The 19,633-nt window shown below is 41.3% G+C and overlaps 1 protein-coding gene across 2 annotated transcripts in view; it reads left to right on the top strand.

Annotated features, from left to right (window-relative positions):
* prkaa2 (protein kinase, AMP-activated, alpha 2 catalytic subunit) overlaps nt 1–19,633 on the top strand; it is a 70,457-nt gene that overhangs the window by 35,010 nt on the left and 15,814 nt on the right. For both annotated transcript variants that reach the window (XM_060917590.1, XM_060917591.1), the window contains exons 3-6: nt 5,815–5,908; nt 8,656–8,800; nt 12,490–12,577; nt 14,866–15,090. In XM_060917590.1, the coding sequence (XP_060773573.1) occupies nt 5,815–5,908; nt 8,656–8,800; nt 12,490–12,577; nt 14,866–15,090 (552 nt within the window). The remainder of the gene's footprint in view (nt 1–5,814; nt 5,909–8,655; nt 8,801–12,489; nt 12,578–14,865; nt 15,091–19,633) is intronic.

Raw genomic sequence — 19,633 nt, 5'->3', positions numbered from 1 at the left:
GGATCGACTGATATGTTTTTTTCAGGACCGATACCGATTATTATGGAATTGGGATGCCGATAACCGATATGTGCAACCGATAAATGTAAACATTATAATTCACATGAAATTAAACATAGCACACACTGACACAGACCTTCATATCCATGAAATGTATGTTTAATTGTAAAATTGAACATGAAATTTTGTGCAGGGAGATGCCAGCAGCATTTGTACAATAAAGTCAAACATTAGTTAGAATAAAATGAGAAATAAAATAATAATAAAATAAATATTCATCAATAAAAAAATAAATCACTCCCTACTATATTACAGCTCACCATTTTCAGTGGAAAATAAATGAAAATACACTCTGGATTCTTTTACACTAAGAACTAAGTAAGACTTACCAACTTCAAGTAGTTTTTAAATAACAAATCAAGTGTAGGGAGCTGACTGCAGCATTTTTTAAAAAGTAAAATCAAACATAAAGTAGGCGATCACTCCCTATTATGTAACAACTTAACAAGTAACCATCTACATTCTAATGCTTTTAATGCCCAAGCCTAATATTCCCAATTTAGGAGGATTATATTGTAGTGAAGGAAGCATTACATGTAGTTTCAGCGAGACTAGTTGGTTGTAGGCTAATTCAAGTGCTTCCTTCCGTAAGCCAAGTTTGCCTGGCTACACAGATGCAAATGGACAATTTTAACGAGTAGTAGATGAAGAAGGTAAACATATAATGATGTTGTGCTTTTGCAACTTGTGTGTTTGTGACTTATTGCGGCAAAAGCAGCGCGTCCTTACCTTGAAGTGGGATCTGCTTCTGCCCGAGTGCCCATACGGCCGCCTTGAAACAGTTCACAGCGTTTAGCTACACGTGTTGATTGGCTGTATCCCTTGTGCCGCTTCTGCCCGAGTGCCTGTACGGCCGCCTTGAAACAGTTCAGTGTTTAGCTTCACATGTCGATTGGCTATATCTCTTGTGCCAAACAAATCAGATGTTGTGGTGGGCGGGACCATGTTCTTGAACTCAGAGAGGCGAGTGCAGGAAAGGACGTGCAGTGACAGTCGCGTTAGGAATGAAATGGCTGCAAAAAGGCATGTTATCGGCATATCGGTGGAAATTATGGCTGATACCGATAACCCTAAAAATGCAGAATATCGGCCCGATATATCGGCCAGGCCGATTATCGGTCGACCCCTACTTTCAAGCACCACTGTAGGTGTGAATGGCTGTCTCTGTGTTAGCACCACGATAGATTGGTGACCTGTCCAGGGCATGTCCCACCTCTCACACAATGTCAGCTGGGATTGGCTCCAGCAAACCTGCTACCCACAATGGATAAGCGGTATGGACAAGAAATGAATGAGTAAATCTAAAATAAGTTCAGGTATTTGTTTACAGCTTATGGCTTTGCACAGACAGACTGGCTCGTACTCTGTTTCTATAGCATCATTTCTTTTAAGAATAGAGTGATTTAGTTTTGTTTGTTTTTAACTTGTGGGCTTGCGTTGGCTCATTTATTTTTAATATTCTTGAATTAATGCCAGTAATATAGCAATTAGTTTTCACAAAATTTTTCTTGGTGTTCGTAGTCCCTGTCCTAGTGAACTAGCATGAGGATGTGTTTTTGATCAAGACTCCAAAGTTCTTCTATACGGTTGTGTGCTAAATGCTCTAAACCTAATAATAAGCAATTTGAACTCAACAGTATAATCCATGTACTGTATAAAAGCTGAGTAGTTCATTCAAATTATCTGATTTAAAGTCACTTAAGTCAAGATTTATATTGATCTTGTTACTGTATGTGTAAATGTACACACAGGAGCATGAGTAAGATGCACACACGTTTTTCCATATTTACAGGACTTTCCTGAATACTAAATTTCTTGTGTAAACACTTGTATGAATAATTGATTATACACACATCCATTCATATCCAGCTTGCTAAATGAGGCCGAGGCCCATTATATGTATTAGATGTATAAGTATCTTTATTTTTACCTGTTTCTGAGTACATTTACATTTATTGCATTTTGGGAAACATTTTTATCCGGGGGCGGCACGGCGGTGTAGCGGTTAGTGCTGCTGCCTCACAGCAAGAAGGTCCGGGTTCGAGCCCTGTGGCCGGCGAGGGCCTTTCTGTGTGGAGTTTGCATGTTCTCCCCGTGTCTGCGTGGGTTTCCTCCGGGTGCTCCGGTTTCCCCCACAGTCCAAAGACATGCAGGTTAGGTTAACTGGTGACTCTAAATTGACCGTAGGTGTGAGTGTGAATGGTTGTCTGTGTCTATGTGTCAGTCCTGTGATGACCTGGCGACTTGTCCAGGGTGTACCCCGCCTTTCGCCCGTAGTCAGCTGGGATAGGCTCCAGCTTGCCTGCGACCCTGTAGAACAGGGTAAAGCGGCTACAGATAATGAGATGAGAGATTTTTATCCAGGGTAACTTAGAGATAAACATTTTAAGTTCTCATGAAGTGACTCCGTGTCCCATAAGTGCAAAATACATTAACAAACAAAAATACAACCACAAACAAGTGTTGCCAGGCAAAACAGACCTCGCCTGGTAGCACTTATGATGAGTATGAAGGAAGATATCGTGAAAAACAATTTTCACCTTTTTTGGGACCTTGACCTTGATTTTGACCTTGTGTGTGAACATACTTGGCCAATAAACATGGTTCTGATTCTCTGTTGCTCTTAGCCAATCAGAACACACTGTACTGCTTACTGCTCTCAGCCAGTCAGAACACCCCGTACTGCTCTCACACCATACTGCGCGTTCGTTACACTCTTACATTCTTACAGCATGATGACATGTGGCTACTGCCTCTATATGAGGCAGTAGCCACAACAACCTTGACCGGATGACTCCCAAAATTTTGGAGGTTCTATTTGAGACCAATGCCCATCTGTCCTGAAAGTTTCATGAAGATTGGTCCAGCCGTTTTCCCACAACATCATTAAAGGACCCATGGCATGGTGGTTTGTTGATGCTTTAAACGGGATCGTGGAGGCTTCCGGATGTTATATCCGCAGCCTTTCTCGAAATGAACCCCCGGAATGTAGATATAGCCTCCTGGAAGAAAGCCCCATTTCAGCCCTTTTCCCAGTGCGTCGTTTTGCTAATGAGAAGCATGGAGGTGGGGAAGGGTAGAGGGTGGGGGCGTGCCATGGGGGGAGGGGGAGGGGCTGCCGTCTGCCTCCCAAGCCGGCTGAGAGCGCTCCTCGTCGGGCACGGCCAGGCGGGCGAATGCCCTGGTCCGTCCGCCCTGTCTAAAAAAATGGTACAACTCGAGCCCATGGTAAAACTGGGACTTTGTCGGTTTTTTTTCAGCCTGAGGCCCATGGTAAAACTGCTCAATAACTTAACAGTTATACACTTACTTGTTCGGTGTTTGTGGTTGATGCGGCAGGGATGCTTGGTACGGACCCAGGCTTCAGTGACAGTTGATGTGCAAAACCTGCCCTGTACTGTCCCAAGTTGTGGAAACATTCCTCAGGAAAATGCTTCCAACAAACATGCACTGTCTTAGGTAGACTCGACAGCGTATTATTGAAGTAAATAAAATTAAGCCACTGCGTCTTCAGGGGCTCTCCCGTCGGCAGTAAAAACAGACTCTTTTCTGTGTTGTCACATCCATGTACAGCGCAATTTCCATGTTTCGCTTGCTTAGGTGATGCCATGTTGTCGTGTCCTCTATGGTCTCCTCACTACAACTGGGTGGGTGGGAATCCAGAGGGGGGGGCGTGGGGATCATCTCCCTTGCTGACGTAGTAAAGGGAAGAGCTTATCAACGCTCTGTTTTGACGCGCCATTCTCAAATGTTGGGCATAGTTTGGTTTACACATTATGAAATTTCTAGCCACTGGGGTGACTTAAGAAGGTCAGAGGAACTCATTTTAACGTTAAAAAACCTCAGAAAGTGAAAATTTCATGCCATGGGACCTTTAACAAACAAAGAAACCCGACCGAAAACAATACCTCTCCTCCTGTCCCCGGCAAGGTAATTAGAAAATGAAATGACAGAACCCAAAACGCAACAGCAAATTCGGAAAAATGACAGCAAATTAGGCAGCATGACCTCAAAACCAAAAACACAACAGTATTACCTTAGAACAGAATGGGTAAGTCCTTACTGAACATATGCTTGTTGCTGATTGGCTGCAACTCACGTCAATTTAAGAGACCACTGAAAATGGAGAGCTGGAGAACGTTTACAGTAAGAGGAAATATGAGCCAAAATGAATCTAATGATTTGTGTTTATTTTTATGAAGGAAATTCATATGATGCTATTGCATAGGAGTATGCGAATGCTGAAACCCTGCCTAAAGGAAGCTGCATTATTCAAAATAAACACTTTTTCCTCACTGTGGTATGCATCGGTTTCATTGGGATAACTTGATAACAGACAGAACGCATGCAACTCCTTTGTGATAGTTCTATAGCCTGTCCAACCAGCAATAAGGGCCTTTCCATTTTGAGGTCATACGGTTGTGATTTTATCTCCCGCTGGCCAAAAGGCCCGAAGGGGGATTATGTCGTGGCGATGTCCGTCTGTCCCGGAAAGGGTACTCACCTTCTGAAATCAATTCCTCTCTCAACTTTTTTTGGGGGAATTTCACGAAACTTGGTAGGATTCGTTGTTATATGTCAGTACTACGCAGATTGTAATTTCGTTAAATGCAGTCACATTTTACCAGAGTTACAGCTCTTGATTAACAAGCTTGTACTTTCACAATTTCATGAAGGTGTGCTCGCCTTCTGACATCAACTCCTCTCACAATTTTTGGACGAATTTCTCGAAGCTTGGCAAAACGCCGTGTTATATGACAGTAATACGCATATTGCGATTTCATTTCGTTTGTGAAAATTTTACCAGAGTTTTGACCCTTGATTAAATAACTTGTTTGACAATTTCATGAGGGTGTACGTGCTTCTGAAATCAACTGCTCTCACAATGTGTGGAGGAATTTTACCAAACTTGGCAAAAGGCTTTGTTATATGACAGTTATACGCATATTGAAATTTTGTTTAATTTGGGCAAATTTTACCAGAGTTCTGCCCTTGATTATTAACAAACTTGTACTTTTGGCAATTTCATCAAGGTGTGCTTGCTTTCTGAAATCAACTTCCCTCAGAATTATTATTATCCCCCGCTGGCCGAAACGCCCAAAGTGGGGTTACAGTATGTCGCGGCGATTTCCTTCTGTCCGTCCCAGGAAGGGTACTCACCTTCTGAAATCAACTCCTCTCACAATTTTTTGGAGGAATTTCACGAAACTTGACAGGATTCTTTGTTATACGTCGGTAATACACATATTGTAATTTCGTTCAATTCAGTCGCATTTTACTAGAGTTATGGCACAGTTGCCAGCGGGGGATATTGTGCTCTCAGAGCACTCTTGTTTGTTTTGCTGCCATGTTTCCAAGTTTGGTTTGGTTTGGTTTTTGCGTTGTCTGTTTTCCTGTTGTGTGTTTGATTTGGTAATGTGTTTGGCACTTACAGGCCACCATATTTTGGACTTCAAACGCAAATTCATGATAACAGGGCTAACTACATAAACAATGCTTGCTCACAAACATATAGCACAATATACATAGGTGATACCATTTTTACATGAATTTATGCCACCAGTCATGAATATTGTAGTCAGTCGTTTTGAAGCTCTTTTGCATTACTGCAAGTAGCTACAGTAAATATCGCATTCTTAACTGAAACAGTATTTACACATTCGATCTTTGCACAGAACTTAGTCTACTGTAATATGTACTGAAATATCACTGGAATTAAAAGTAACATACTGGACCCGTGTGTGTGTGTTGCAGGTATCAGGTGATCAGTACTCCCACAGATTTCTTTATGGTGATGGAGTATGTATCTGGAGGAGAGCTCTTTGACTATATCTGTAAGCACGGAAGGGTAAGAGTCCTACATTATGTGCACTAAAGTGGGTTTCGCTGTCACATTATTAGGTACACTTACCTTCGGGACATCTTAAGTTCATCTGACATGGTTTCTACAAGCATCAGGGTTTCAGTCCGTAACTGCAAAATGCACCTCAGTAATAGTCTATAATGAAGTGGCTGTTAAAAGTAAGGCGTACCTTATGTAGTGTTTTTTTTTTTTTTTTTTAAGACAAGCATTCGCATAATGCATTTCAGTCATTAAAGCCATAAACAACAGTAAAATGGTGTAATGATTTGTAACTCAAACAGTTCAGCTGAAACTGATAAATTGGTAAACCTTGTAATTGCAAGGGAACTATTTATGGATGGGGCAGATTGTGTATTCTGTTGTTATAATCAGGTACTTGTACTGTGCTAATTTGTTGTGCAGTTGATTGGGGTGGGGAAATCACTAGCCTGGACACCGGGAACATGCAGGTAACATGTCCAGATGATTGGGGTGGCGCCTCTCCCCCCTCCCAAATTGTTGCCCAGTGAACATGTAATGATATGCACGACATTAAGTGCCTACTTAATGTTATTACATTTTACAACCCTGATTCCAAAAAAGTTGGGGTGCTGTGTAAAATGTAAATAAATACAGAATGCATTGATTTGCAAATCCTTTTTGATCTATATTCAATTGAAAACAATACAAAGACAAGATATTTAATGTTCAAACTGATAAACTTTATCATGTATGTGTGTAGGGTTTTTTGTTTTTTGTTTTTTTGTAAATATATACGCATTCTGAATTTGATGCCTGCAGGACGTTCCAAAAAAGTTGGGATAGGAGCAACAAAAGATTGGGAAAGTTGTGGAATGCTCAAAAAACACCTTTCTGGAGCATTCTACATGTAAACAGGTTAACTGGTACTTAAAAAGGCTTAGTTGTTCACAAAAAAAGGATGGGGTGAGGTTCACCACTTTGTGAAAAAAATTGCATGGGTTAATAGTCTAACAGTTTTAAGAACAATGTTTCTCAACATACAACTGCAAGGAATTTAGGGATTTCGCCATCAACAATCCATATGATGATATGATCCATATCAGAAAATTCAGAGAATCCAGAAAAATCTGCATGTTAAAGGTAAGGCTGAAAACCAACATTGAAATCCTGTGTCATTTGATCCCTTAAGCAGCATTGTATTAAAAACTGACATGATTTGTATAAAGGATAGTATAAAGGATGGTTTGGGAACACTTCAGAAAACCGTTGATGGTAAATACAGTTTGTTACTGCATCTACCATGCATAGCAAAAGCCATATATCAACAACCTCCAGAAACACTGCTGAATTCTCTGGGCCCAAGCTCATCTGAGATGGACTGTGGTAAAGTGTGCTGTGATCTGTCGAGTCCATACTTCAGGATGTTTTTCGGAAATCATGGACTTTGTGTCCTCTGGGCTAAAGACAAAAAGGACCCTCCAGATTGTTACTAGCACAAATTTCAAAAATGAGTACCTGTGATGGGGTGTGTTAGTGCCTATGGCATGGGTAACTTGCATATTTGTGAAGGCACTTTTAATACTGAAAGGTACATCTAGGTTTTGGAGCAAAAATGTGACCATCCAGATAACATCTTTTTCAAGGATGTACTTGCTTATTCCAGCAAGACAATACCAAGCCACATTCTGCATGTGTTGTATGTATAGTAAAAGAGTGCGGATGCTAAACTGGCCTGCTTGCCTCTCATTGAAAATGTGTGGCACATTATGCAGCTCGTACAACAATGGAGACCCCTGACTGTTGAACAACTGGAGTCATATATCAAGCAAGAATGACAAAGAATTTCACTTTTAAAACTTAACAATTAGTATCCTCAGTTCCCATATGCTTACTGAGTGTTGTTAAAAGAAAAGGTGATGTAACACTGTGGTAAACATGCCCCTGTCACATTCCATGTTTTGGAATGTGTTCAAGCATCAAATTCAGAATGAGTGTATATTTACAAAAACAAAGTTTATCAGTACTGTTTGAACAATAAATGTATTGTCTTTGTATTGTATCCAGCTGAATATTGGTTGAAAAGGATTTGCACATCATTACATTGTTTTTATTACCTCCACCAACTTTGTTGGAGGAGGTTACATTTTCACCTCCATTTGTTTGTTTGTCTGTTCCTAACGTAACACATAAAGTAGTGAACAGATTTTGATGAAATTTCGAGGAGAGGTAGGCCAAGGGATAATTGATGAGATTTTGATGCAAATCTGAATGTGTCTTGGTGGAGGTATGCACTCTACCGAGTGCCCTTCCAGTTTTACACTGCGTTCCAATTTTTTTTTTTGGAATGGGGGTTGTATGAGCTACCACTTTCTAGCCCCGTCAGGTCACATTTCTGGGAAACCAAACTGTGGGACTGGGACGCACACTGGGGCTTTTGTCTGCCTGATGGACTGGCTCATGTATTTATCATTTGTTGACCCCTGGAGATGCACTATACAAGGTGATTGATGTTTAAGTGAACTGCTCGCAGGCTGGATGATAAAAGTAAACCGTTTTCCCATTGTGCAAAAAGCATTAATTTCCATCTTCCTTTGAACTTATTTCATCCTTTTATAATGTTTATAATGCTTAAATTAAGAGCAGACATCTTTCCACTCTGACCACACCATTGCCAAAAATGGCTTTGATTTTAATAGTGATGGTCCTGTGGGTGTGTAAGTGTTCATACGAATAATTCTTCATCATATCCTCTTTCCCCTGTCTCCGAGCAGGTCGAAGACAACGAGGCACGGCGTTTGTTCCAGCAGATCATCTCTGCAGTGGACTACTGCCACAGACACATGGTGGTGCACAGAGACTTGAAACCGGAGAATGTCCTTCTGGATGGCAACATGAACGCCAAGATTGCTGACTTTGGTACGCAGGAATAGAGAGAGTTGCTAAGCAACAGGCAGTTCTGACCTCATCTCTGGCAGTTAATCTGTTAAGCAGGTTGTTTGGTCATCTAGGAAAGATGAAATCAGATCACGATCATATTCACCTTTAGAAAAAAGCAATAATGACTGCTATTAGGGAAAAGCTATTCTTAAAAGCTGCTGAAAACCTCTTGGATGTTATTCATCCATGTGTGCCTTTTCTAAGAAGAAACTACAAGAAAGACTGGTTTCCTTTCACTGTTACTTTGAGAAACAAAGTATCTGTTTGACCTCTAGCACCTTCATCTCCCTCTTGATGGTCCTCATTTTTTAATATGCGTGTCCTGTGGATAATGTCCTGCTTTGATTAGGGGTAGTATATTATCATTTTACACATCTGAACTAGTCTAAGACTTTTACATCAGCATTTTAAAAGGATAATCTACATACCAGCCACTGTCTTGAAAAGTGTGTTTTTTCCTTTGGTTGCCCTTTGAACCCAATTAGTTGTCCTTTGCAAATGACCTTATTAGACCTGAAAATTTTAAATCAATGAAATGGAACTGCTTTTTCAATTATTTAATTGCAACTTATGCATTTACAATTCACACATTTCCTTATGCAGGTTTGCCAAAAAGAGATTTTTCCCATATTAAAGCTAGACTGCCTTTCAAGTTTTTCAAGTGTAGGTCATAAAAAGGGCGGCACGGTGGTGTAGTGGTTAGCGCTGTCGCCTCACAGCAAGAAGGTCTGGGTTCGAGCCCCGTGGCCGGCGAGGGCCTTTCTGTGTGGAGTTTGCATGTTCTCCCTGTGTCTGCGTGGGTTTCCTCCGGGTGCTCCGGTTTCCCCCACAGTCCAAAGACATGCAGGTTAGGTTAACTGGTGACTCTAAATTGACCGTAGGTGTGAGTGTGAATGGTTGTCTGTGTCTATGTGTCAGCCCTGTGATGACCTGGCGACTTGTCCAGGGTGTACCCCGCCTCTCGCCCATAGTCAGCTGGGATAGGCTCCAGCTTGCCTGCGACCCTGCAGAAGGATAAAGCGGCTAGAGATAATGAGATGAGATGAGGTCATAAAAAGAATTTTCCCTGACACCCAATTATTTTTGTTTACTGGACCGAAAGCTACTGAATTTGAATCGCCGACTTCCAATTTTATTAGGTTATTTTTGTTTGTTTGTTTGTTTTTAAATAGAACAATGAATTTGGGGGCCGCGTGGCCCTAAATTCTCCGCCATTTTTTCCTGCTTCACCATGACCCAATTCAAGATACTACGTCATGCATCATATGGTGGGCTTTCCCCATTCGCACAAGGCATTGTGGGATACAAATTTGATACAGGAGAGAAAAATGGAGGACGCGAGTGTACGAATGAAACGTCAAAGACAGACTACAGTAACAGAACACGAGAAGAAAAGACGTTATGTTGCAAAGGGAAGGAAACGCAGGACCAAACTAATAAATATCGGCGGTCAGCGAGCACCTCGTCAGCCGTTCATTTAGCGACAGAATGATATAACTGTCAGTGCACGGTCAAGGTAAGCCTGCGCAAGCGCACACGGACTTCTTCTGTCTGCTTGACTGCGCGAAGCAAGCGATTTCATGCCCATTATTTGCGAGTGAATCCCCTCGAATTAAATAACTTCCCAGCCCCAGAATGGTCTGATATTTTGTGAGATATTACAGAAATAAGCATACATCACAATGACCAAATTTCAGAGGGAACTAAATTTCACCGATTTTATGAAATCGAAAGGCCGTCTCGCTTTAAGATCATTACAGAAATTATAACATAATAAATGTAAGAAAGATAGAAAGACAAAAATGTAGTACATAGGGGAATGTGAGGCGGAATTAACCTGCTTACTAACTCTTCTTCATTTTGCTTTTTAGAATTCTGTTTCTAGGCTCCATATCATATGTTTTTCATTCCATTTGTATTATTTCTATTGGTATAGTCTCCCATTCTTTAATTGATAGCACAAAAATATCCATCAGTTTCTATTGATTTGCCTCAGGGTCGCTCCACTTGCAGTCAGAAGTTTACATACAGGGACACGAATGTCATCATGGGCATGAGTGTCATGGCAATCATTGGCTTTCATTGACTTCTTTGAACTGTTCTTTTTCTGTGGCAGAATAATTGTACAACGTAGATCTTTAATAGGAAAAAAATAATTTGGTGCACAAGTTTAATTTACTTTACATTTTCTGAAACGGGCGGCACGGTGGTGTAGTGGTTAGCGCTGTCGCCTCACAGCAAGAAGGTCCTGGGTTCGAGCCCCAGGGCCGGCGAGGGCCTTTCTGTGTGGAGTTTGCATGTTCTCCCCGTGTCCGCGTGGGTTTCCTCCGGGTGCTCCGGTTTTCCCCACAGTCCAAAGACATGCAGGTTAGGTTAACTGGTGACTCTAAATTGACCGTAGGTGTGAATGTGAGTGTGAATGGTTGTCTGTGTCTATGTGTCAGTCCTGTGATGACCTGGCGACTTGTCCAGGGTGTACCCCACCTTTCACCCCTAGTCAGCTGGGATAGGCTCCAGCTTGCCTGCGACCCTGTAGAAGGATAAAGCGGCTAGAGATAATGAGATGAGATTTTCTGAAACCAACACAGGCTCAGAATTATACAAAAAAGTTACCTACAGCAATATACACCTAATATGTGGTTCAGTGTCCTGTAGCAATTCAATTAAGCATGCCTCCTCCTGGCACAGACACAACATTTAAGCACAGCCCACAGATTTTTGATAAGGTTGAGGCTAGGTTTTAAGCTTGCTGTTAGCCTGCTTTATCCATTCCACAACCAGCTCGTGTGTGTGGGTCCCCTCCCCCCCAGATAGGGCGGCACGGTGGTGTAGTGGTTAGCACGGTCGCCTCACAGCAAGAAGGTTCCGGGTTCGAACCCAGCGGCCGGCGAGGGCCTTTCTGTGTGGAGTTTGCATGTTCTCCCCATGTCTGTGTGGGTTTCCTCTGGGTGCTCCGGTTTCCCCCACAATCCAAAGACATGCAGTTAGGTTGACGTGGGGCGGCCTTGGGCTGAGGTGCCCTTGAGCAAGGTACCTGACCCCTGACTGCTCCCCGGGCACTCTGGTGTGGCTGCCCACTGCTCTGAGTGTGTGTGTGTGTGTGTGTGTGTGTGTGTGTGTTCACTGCTTCAGATGAGTTAAATGCAGAGGATGAATTTCACTGTGCTTGAAGTGTGCATGTGATGAATGAAGGTTTCTTCTTTTTTCTTTTTTTTTTTCTTCAGCTTTGATGTGTATTTGGGGTCATTGTTCTGTTGGAACTTCCAGTTGTGTCCAAGTTTCTGACAGGTTGAGGTTATGCTGAAGAATTCTCAGGTAGTCCTTTTTCTTCATGATTCCATCCACTTTGTGCAATGTACCAGTTCCACTTGCAGCAAAGCAGCCCCCGAGTATGATGCTACCACCACCATGCTTAACAGTTGGTTCAGGTGTTCCTCTGTACCTATGGTCATTGTGGCTAAACTATTCAATTTTTGTCTCATTTGACAATAAAACTTTCCTCCAGAAGGCTTTTTCTTTGTCTATCTGGTTAGCTGGAAACTTTAGTTTGGCAAAACTAAACTGTTCTATTGCCTTTTGAATCTCGAAAAGGAACAGCTCTCGAGCTTTAACGTGTTATGGCGTCCTGTATTTGATGTTAAGTATGGTTGTCTCGTGTCTTGTTTTAGGCCTGTCAAATATGATGTCAGATGGGGAGTTCTTGCGAACAAGCTGTGGTTCACCTAACTATGCTGCTCCAGAGGTCATCTCTGGAAGGTAAGAGGTCATGACCTCTGATCTCATATTCTTAATTTGTAAGACAAACTGACTGTGTTGTGTGATGCTGCCACTTTTGCTTTACATATAACTGCTTGGTACCAGATATGCAGCCTACATGGTTGATTGTACCCCTGCTTTTTTTTTTTTAATAAGCAAAACGATAAATAGTTATAAATGCATGTGTCTCTGAGCTGGCCCTGCTTTCATATGATATTCATAAAGATATGATGTGATGTTTATTTTTTTCACTGGTGACAAGTGCATTGACTAAATGAGTGATCCAGCAGCCTAGATTGTTAACAGGCCAGATTTAATCTAAGTATTGACGCATCTCAGTTTCAAAGCATTGAAGAATAAATCATTATCATTAGGTGATACAATGAAGGTGATCTTAACTTTACTTCATAGTTGTTAATTTGAGTCCAAAAGTTAGATCAATATTGACTCGGGGAAAGTTACTCGTATTCAGAGCCAGGTTACGCAGCTGCTGAACTTGATTTTCTGGGAGCACCATTCAGATTATTCAATCTGCATGTAATTCATACCTCTCAGGTTGCCAGATTTTTCTTTCAAGCACATGCTTTTAAGCCTGACAAAAATGGAATTTGGGGGGGAAAACGCAGACTAAATAAGCAGCTCACCTTTTTTTTTTTTTTTTTTTTAATCCCCCACTGGCTGAAAGGCCGTCCCGGGAAGGGTGCTCACCTTCGGAAATCAACTCCTCTCACAATTTTGGGGGAAATTTCATGAAATTTGGCAGGATTCTTTGTTATATGTTGGTAATACGCATATTGTAATTTTGTTCAATTCGTTCACATGTAACCAGAATTACAGCCGTTGATGAACAAAATTATAATTTGACAATTTCATGAAATCAACTCCTCTCACAATTTGTGGAGGAATTTCACGAAACTTGGTAAGAGGCTTTTGTTGTATGTCGGTACTACGCATATTGTTTATTTTGTTCAAGTCTGTCGCATTTTACCAGAGTTGTGGTTCACAACAACAACATTTTACAGAGTTGTGATTAACAACCTTGTACTTTCACAATTTCATGAAGGTGTGCTTGCCTTCTGATATCAACTCCTCTCACAATTTATGGAGGAATTTTACCAAACTTGGCAAAAGGCTTTGGTATATGACAGTTATACACATATATTGAAATTTTGTTTAATTTGGGCAAATTTTACCAGAGTTATGTCATTGATTATTAACAAACTTGTACTTTGGCAATTTCATCAAGGTGTGCTTGCTTTCTGAAACCAACTTCCCTCACAATTTTTATCCCTCGCTGGCCGAAAAGCCCGAAGGGGGATTATGTCGTGGCGATGTCCGTCTGTCCTGGGAAGGGTACTCACCTTCTGAAATCAACTCCTCTCATAATTTTTGGAGGAATTTCACCAAACTTGGCAGGATTCTTTGTTAAATGTCGCTAATACGCATATTGCAATTCCGTTTAATTCAGTCGCATTTTACCAGGGTTATGGCACAGTTGCTAGTGGGGGAAAATTGTGCTCTCAGAGCACTCTTGTTGTTTTTTTGCTGTCAAATATTAATATAATATTATGGTAGCATATTACAAGGAACAATTTAAAAACAAGAATAAAGAGATAGTGATATATGAATGCAAAGATGGCAAGCATTGGAAAAAAAAAAAGAGTCTAGTATAAATTGTCATTGTATTGCTGTCATTGTATAATCCTGTTTTATTTATCACATTAGTTCCTGCCAATTTGGTTTAATTTTACAATATGGCTTTCAACCTCATTAGTCATCAGCTTGTGAAATCTAGTGCTATTTTATATTTTACTTTTTCGAGCAATGAGATTAAAAAATACACAGTTTAATAAAGGTACAAGATCAAGGTCATGAAATCATAACTTTTACGTGGGATATAGGTTATTTTATCACACTTTCAATTGGATATTTTGAATCAGATGAAGAAAATATTAATGACCAAACACTTATCTGCTACACTTACAGCTTAGATAATTGTATTCCTAACTTTATCTGTAATAAACTTGCTCCAGCATGAGAAGTGTTTTAGCCCTGCAATAGACTGGCGACCTGCCCATGTTGTACTCCGCCTCTCGCTCGAAGTCAGCTGGGATTGGCTCCAGCTTCCCCTGTGACCTTGATAGATAAGCGGTATAGATAATGGATGGTTGGATGGATAAGAAGTGTTTAACATTGGATCAGAACTGAAGCTGGAACAAAGGAACACAGGGGTTGAATTTGTTTGCTCTCACAAACACACTTCACCTGTATATTGTGGTCCATGAAAGACTGTACGCTGGTCCAGAGGTGGATATCTGGAGCTGTGGTGTGATCCTGTACGCTCTGCTGTGTGGCACTTTGCCCTTCGATGATGAGCATGTACCCACCCTCTTCAAGAAGATCCGTGGAGGAGTTTTCTACATCCCTGAGTACCTTAATCGCTCGGTGGCCAGCCTGCTGATGCTCATGCTCCAGGTGGACCCTCTGAAGAGAGCCACAATCAAAGACATCAGGTTAGACACTCAATGCTGACGCCTCAAGATATCATGAAACAACAGGTTTTTTAATATCAATTTAAAACCCCCACAACTTATATAAACACAAGCTAGTAAGTCCTAACCCTCCCCAGTGTTGTATAAAGTACCCAAGAGTTATGTAACAGTAAATGTACTACAAAATAATTTCACCCATAAAAAAAACTACACAGGTTGTAAAGTCTCAAAAATTAGTTGTAGTTACATATCAGAAGTACTTGGATATCAAAAATAGAAAAGGAGCATAAGTACCTTTCGGTGTTGGTTTACATACTTTATCAAAAAACTGGAATATTCCAGGAAGTAGAAGGTACAGTGTCTTGCAAAAGTATTCATCCCCCTTGGTGTTTTGTCCTGTTTTGTTGCATTACAAGCTGGAATTAAAATGGATTTTGGGAGGGTTAGCACCATTTGATTTACACAACGTAAATCAAATGGTGCTAACCACTTTAAAAGTGCATTTTTTTTTTTTAAATTGTGACACAAACAATAATTAAGATGAACAAACAGAAATCTGGAGTGGGCATAGGTATTCACCCCCCAAAGTCAATACTTTGTAGAGCCACCTTTTGTGGCAGTTACAGCTGCAAGTCTCTTGGGGTGTGTCTCTGTTAGCTTAGCACATCTAGCCACTGGGATTTTTGCCCATTCCTCAAGGCAAAACTGCTCCAACTCCTTCAAGTTAGATGGGTTGTGTTGGTGTACAGCAATCTTCAAGTTATGCCACAGATTCTCAATTGGATTGAGGTCTGGGCTTTGACTAGGCCATTCCAAGACATTTAAATGTGTAGCTTTAGCAGTATGTTTAGGGTCATTGTCTTGCTGGAACATGAACCTTCGTCCCAGTCTCAAACCTCTGGCTGACTCAAACAGGTTTTCCTCCAGAGTTGCCCTGTATTTAGTGCCATCCATCTTTCCTTCAGTCCTGACCAGCTTTCCTGTCCCTGCAGATGAAAAACATCCCCACGGCGTGATGCTGCCACCACCATGCTTTACTGTAGGAATGGTGTACTCAGGGTGATGGGAAGTGTTGGGTTTGCGTCACACATGGGATTTCCCGTGATGGCCAAAAAGTTCAATTTTAGTCTCATCTGGCCAGGGAATCTTCTTTCATGTGTTTAGTGAGTCTGCCACATGCTGTTTTCTTATTTTTATTTCTTAAGCAATGGCTTTTTTTCTGGCCACTCTTCCATAAAGCCCCACTCTGTGGAGTGTACGGCTTAAAGTGGTCCTATGCACAGATACTCCCATCTCCGCTGTGGATCTCTGCAGCTCCTTCAGTGTTATCTTTGGTGTCTTTGTTGCATCTCTGATTAATGCCCTCCTTGCCCGGTCTGTGAGTTTTGGTGGGCGGCCTTCTCTTGTCACGTTTGTAGTGGTGCCATATTCTTTCCATTTTGCTATAATGGATTTAATGGTGCTCCATGGGATATTCAGAATTTGGGATATTTTTAATAACCCAACCCTGATCTATACTTCTCCACAACTTTGACCTGTTTGGAGGCTCCTTGGTTCTCATGTTGCTTGCTTAGTAGTGTTGCAGAGTCAGGGTCCTTCCAGAACAGGTTGATTTTATACAGACATCATGTGACACTTTGATTGCACACAGGTGGATCTTAATTAACTAATTATGTGACTTATGAAGTGAATTAGTTGGACCAGCTCTTATTTAGGGGTTTCATATGAAAGGGGGTGAATACTTATGCACACGCCAAATTTCTGGGTTTTTTTTTTTCCATTTTAATTATTGTTTGTGTCAATAAAAAAAATCACCTTTAAAGTGGTAGGCATGTTGTGTAAATCAAATGGTGCTAACTCTCCAAAATCCATTTTAATTCCAGTTTGTAATATGAAAAAAACAGGACAAACACCAAGGGGGGTGAATACTTTTGCAAGACACTGTATATGGAGAAATTTATTGGAGTAAAAATAGCTTTATACTTAAGTATTTCTACTTGCACTATATGGCCAAAAGTATGTAGACACCTGACCATCATACCTGTAGGTTCTTGCTGAACATCCCATTCCAAGTTTAGTCCCTCTTTGGTGTTACAATAACCTCAACTCTTCTGGGAAAGATTTCCACTAGATTTTGGAGTGTGGGTATGTAGATTTATTCTCATTCGGCCACGAGCATTAGTCAGGTGAGGAGGCCTGGCGTGCCTTACATTTCATCCCAAAGGTGTTTAGTGGGGTTGAGACTAAAGGGCTGATGACACGAACATGACTCTATGCAATTTCTTAAATAAACTATACAACATGGCAAACATGTTAGATTTCTGTTATAGTTACGTGAAAAGAAGCTGTTGTTACGCAAATATCCAACTTTTAATTGCACAGCACAAGAAAACTGGGTCCGTGGCTCGCGGCCGTGTTGTGACGTCAGCGGGAGAACACGCTGCGGATCACTGGCTGTTCTACTCTGGTTCTACTCAATGGAAATGGCGCATGAAAACGCCGGTGAACTCTCTAGTGCTAGCTCTTCCTCTTCTGGGAGTCTAGAATTGTGTTGATCTCTTCCGAATAGAATATGATAGCCTACCCTCTTTACCCTTTGCCTCTCGTTGCTAGGCGGCAGTTACATGAAAGCCGCAAGCTTTCACAAGCAAATACATGACTGATATCACGCCGACTTTATGATTACATTTATGATTATCATGTAGAATCTATAGCTCTACGTACCTTTATCTTATGTCGTTTCACAACACATGTTCTGACAGGAGGACTGTCTTTGGATCCGGCATAGCTACTAGTAGACCCCCTCCGGAATACTGGCAGTGTTGCCAGATTGGGAGGAATCCTGTCCAGTTGGGCGGTTTCAAGTGCATTTTGGTGGGTTTTGAACATATTTTGGGCTGAAAAACTTCAGCAGTATCTGGCAACAGATACTGCTGACGTTTTCCAGCCCAAAATATGTTCAAAACCCACCAAAATGCACTTGAAACCGCTCAACTGGGCGGGAAACCTCCCAATCTGGCAACACTGTGTAGGCACTGCTGATGGTAGTAACACACGTTTGTGCTGAACTGAACACCCAAGAGATTCTTTTAAGCTGGGAAGGGTGTCAAAACAATCCAAATCGAAGTGTTCAGAGCACAGGACGGATGTTGGTGAGGGCTCCCACTTGTCACGAGTGCGCCTGACTTGCTTCACCCACTTCGCATGTAGCTCGGGATCTCTGGGAAACTTGAATAAACTTACCCCATCCTTGTAGGTTTTGGAGCAAAAGCCGGCAACACAACGCGAAGGCATAATAACTAATATATATATATATATATATATATATATATATATATATATATATATATATATATATATATAAAATACTAATAATGACAAACTGAACACCTGTCGCATCAACAACAAACTGGTAAGTTAGGAGGAAGGTTTTTTCGCTGACGTCATATAGCTCCTCCTCCTCTTTCGTCTCCTGGGTGCCTCAGCTCCGTCAAATTTGCCCAAATAGCCGCGTTTTTTATCATAACTTGTAAAATAGGGGCCTTCGTGAATTAATGTATGGATCATCGGGAATTACTTTTTATGTTATAAAACATCGCCAAAGATGTCAAAAACGTGTCATCAGCACTTTAAGACTTTGTGCATACCATTCAAGTACTTCAACACCAGTCTTGGCAAATCATGTCCTTCTGGATCTCTCTTTGTGCACAGGGGCATTGTCATGCTGGAACAGGTTTGGGCCTCTTAGTTGCACTGAAGTAAAATTGTAATTCTACAGCAGCGTTTCTCAACCTTTTTTCAGTCACGGCACCCTTCAGAAGTATGCAAATTCTCAAGGCACCCCCATATAAAATATACGCAGTCATGCTGACCATACGCTGACCCCGGCAGTGACGTTGTGACATGGGAAAGGGGGCCGTGAGACAAATTTTGATGATGCATGAGGCAGCGATGATCTACATTAGTGTAACTTTTGTTTTTTGGAATTTTAATTAATTTTATTTATTTCAGTGTTAGAATATATATACTTTTTTGACGGCACCCCTAACAAAGCCAGACGGCACCCCAGGGTGCCACAGCACCCTGGTTGAGAAAGGCTGTTCTACAGCATCAAAGACATTCTAGACCAGCGTTTCTCAACCTTTTTTCAGTCACGGCACCCTTCAGAAGTATGCAAATTCTCAAGGCACCCCCATATAAAATATATGCAGTCACACTGACCCCGGCAGTGACGTTGTGACATGGGAAAGAGGGCCGTGAGACAAATTTTGATGATGCATGAGGTGGCGATGATCTGCATTAGTGTAACTATCGGTTTTTTTGGAATTTTAATTCATTTTATTTATTTCAATGTTAGAATATATAATTTTTTGACGGCACCCCTAACGAAGCCAGATGGCACCCCGGTTGAGAGAGGCTGTTCTAGACAGTGTCTTGCTTCCAAATTTGTACCAACAGTTTGGGGAGCCACATAAAATTGTGATGGTCTGGTGTCCACAGACTTTTTGGTCATATAGGGTAAAGTCAGCAAGATGATGTGTCCAATCAATAGTGGTTGTGTGGC

This window comes from Neoarius graeffei, chromosome 3, assembly GCF_027579695.1.
Source record: "Neoarius graeffei isolate fNeoGra1 chromosome 3, fNeoGra1.pri, whole genome shotgun sequence".
Taxonomy (NCBI): Eukaryota; Metazoa; Chordata; class Actinopteri; order Siluriformes; family Ariidae; genus Neoarius; species Neoarius graeffei.
This window is presented reverse-complemented; position numbering and strand designations above follow the sequence as displayed.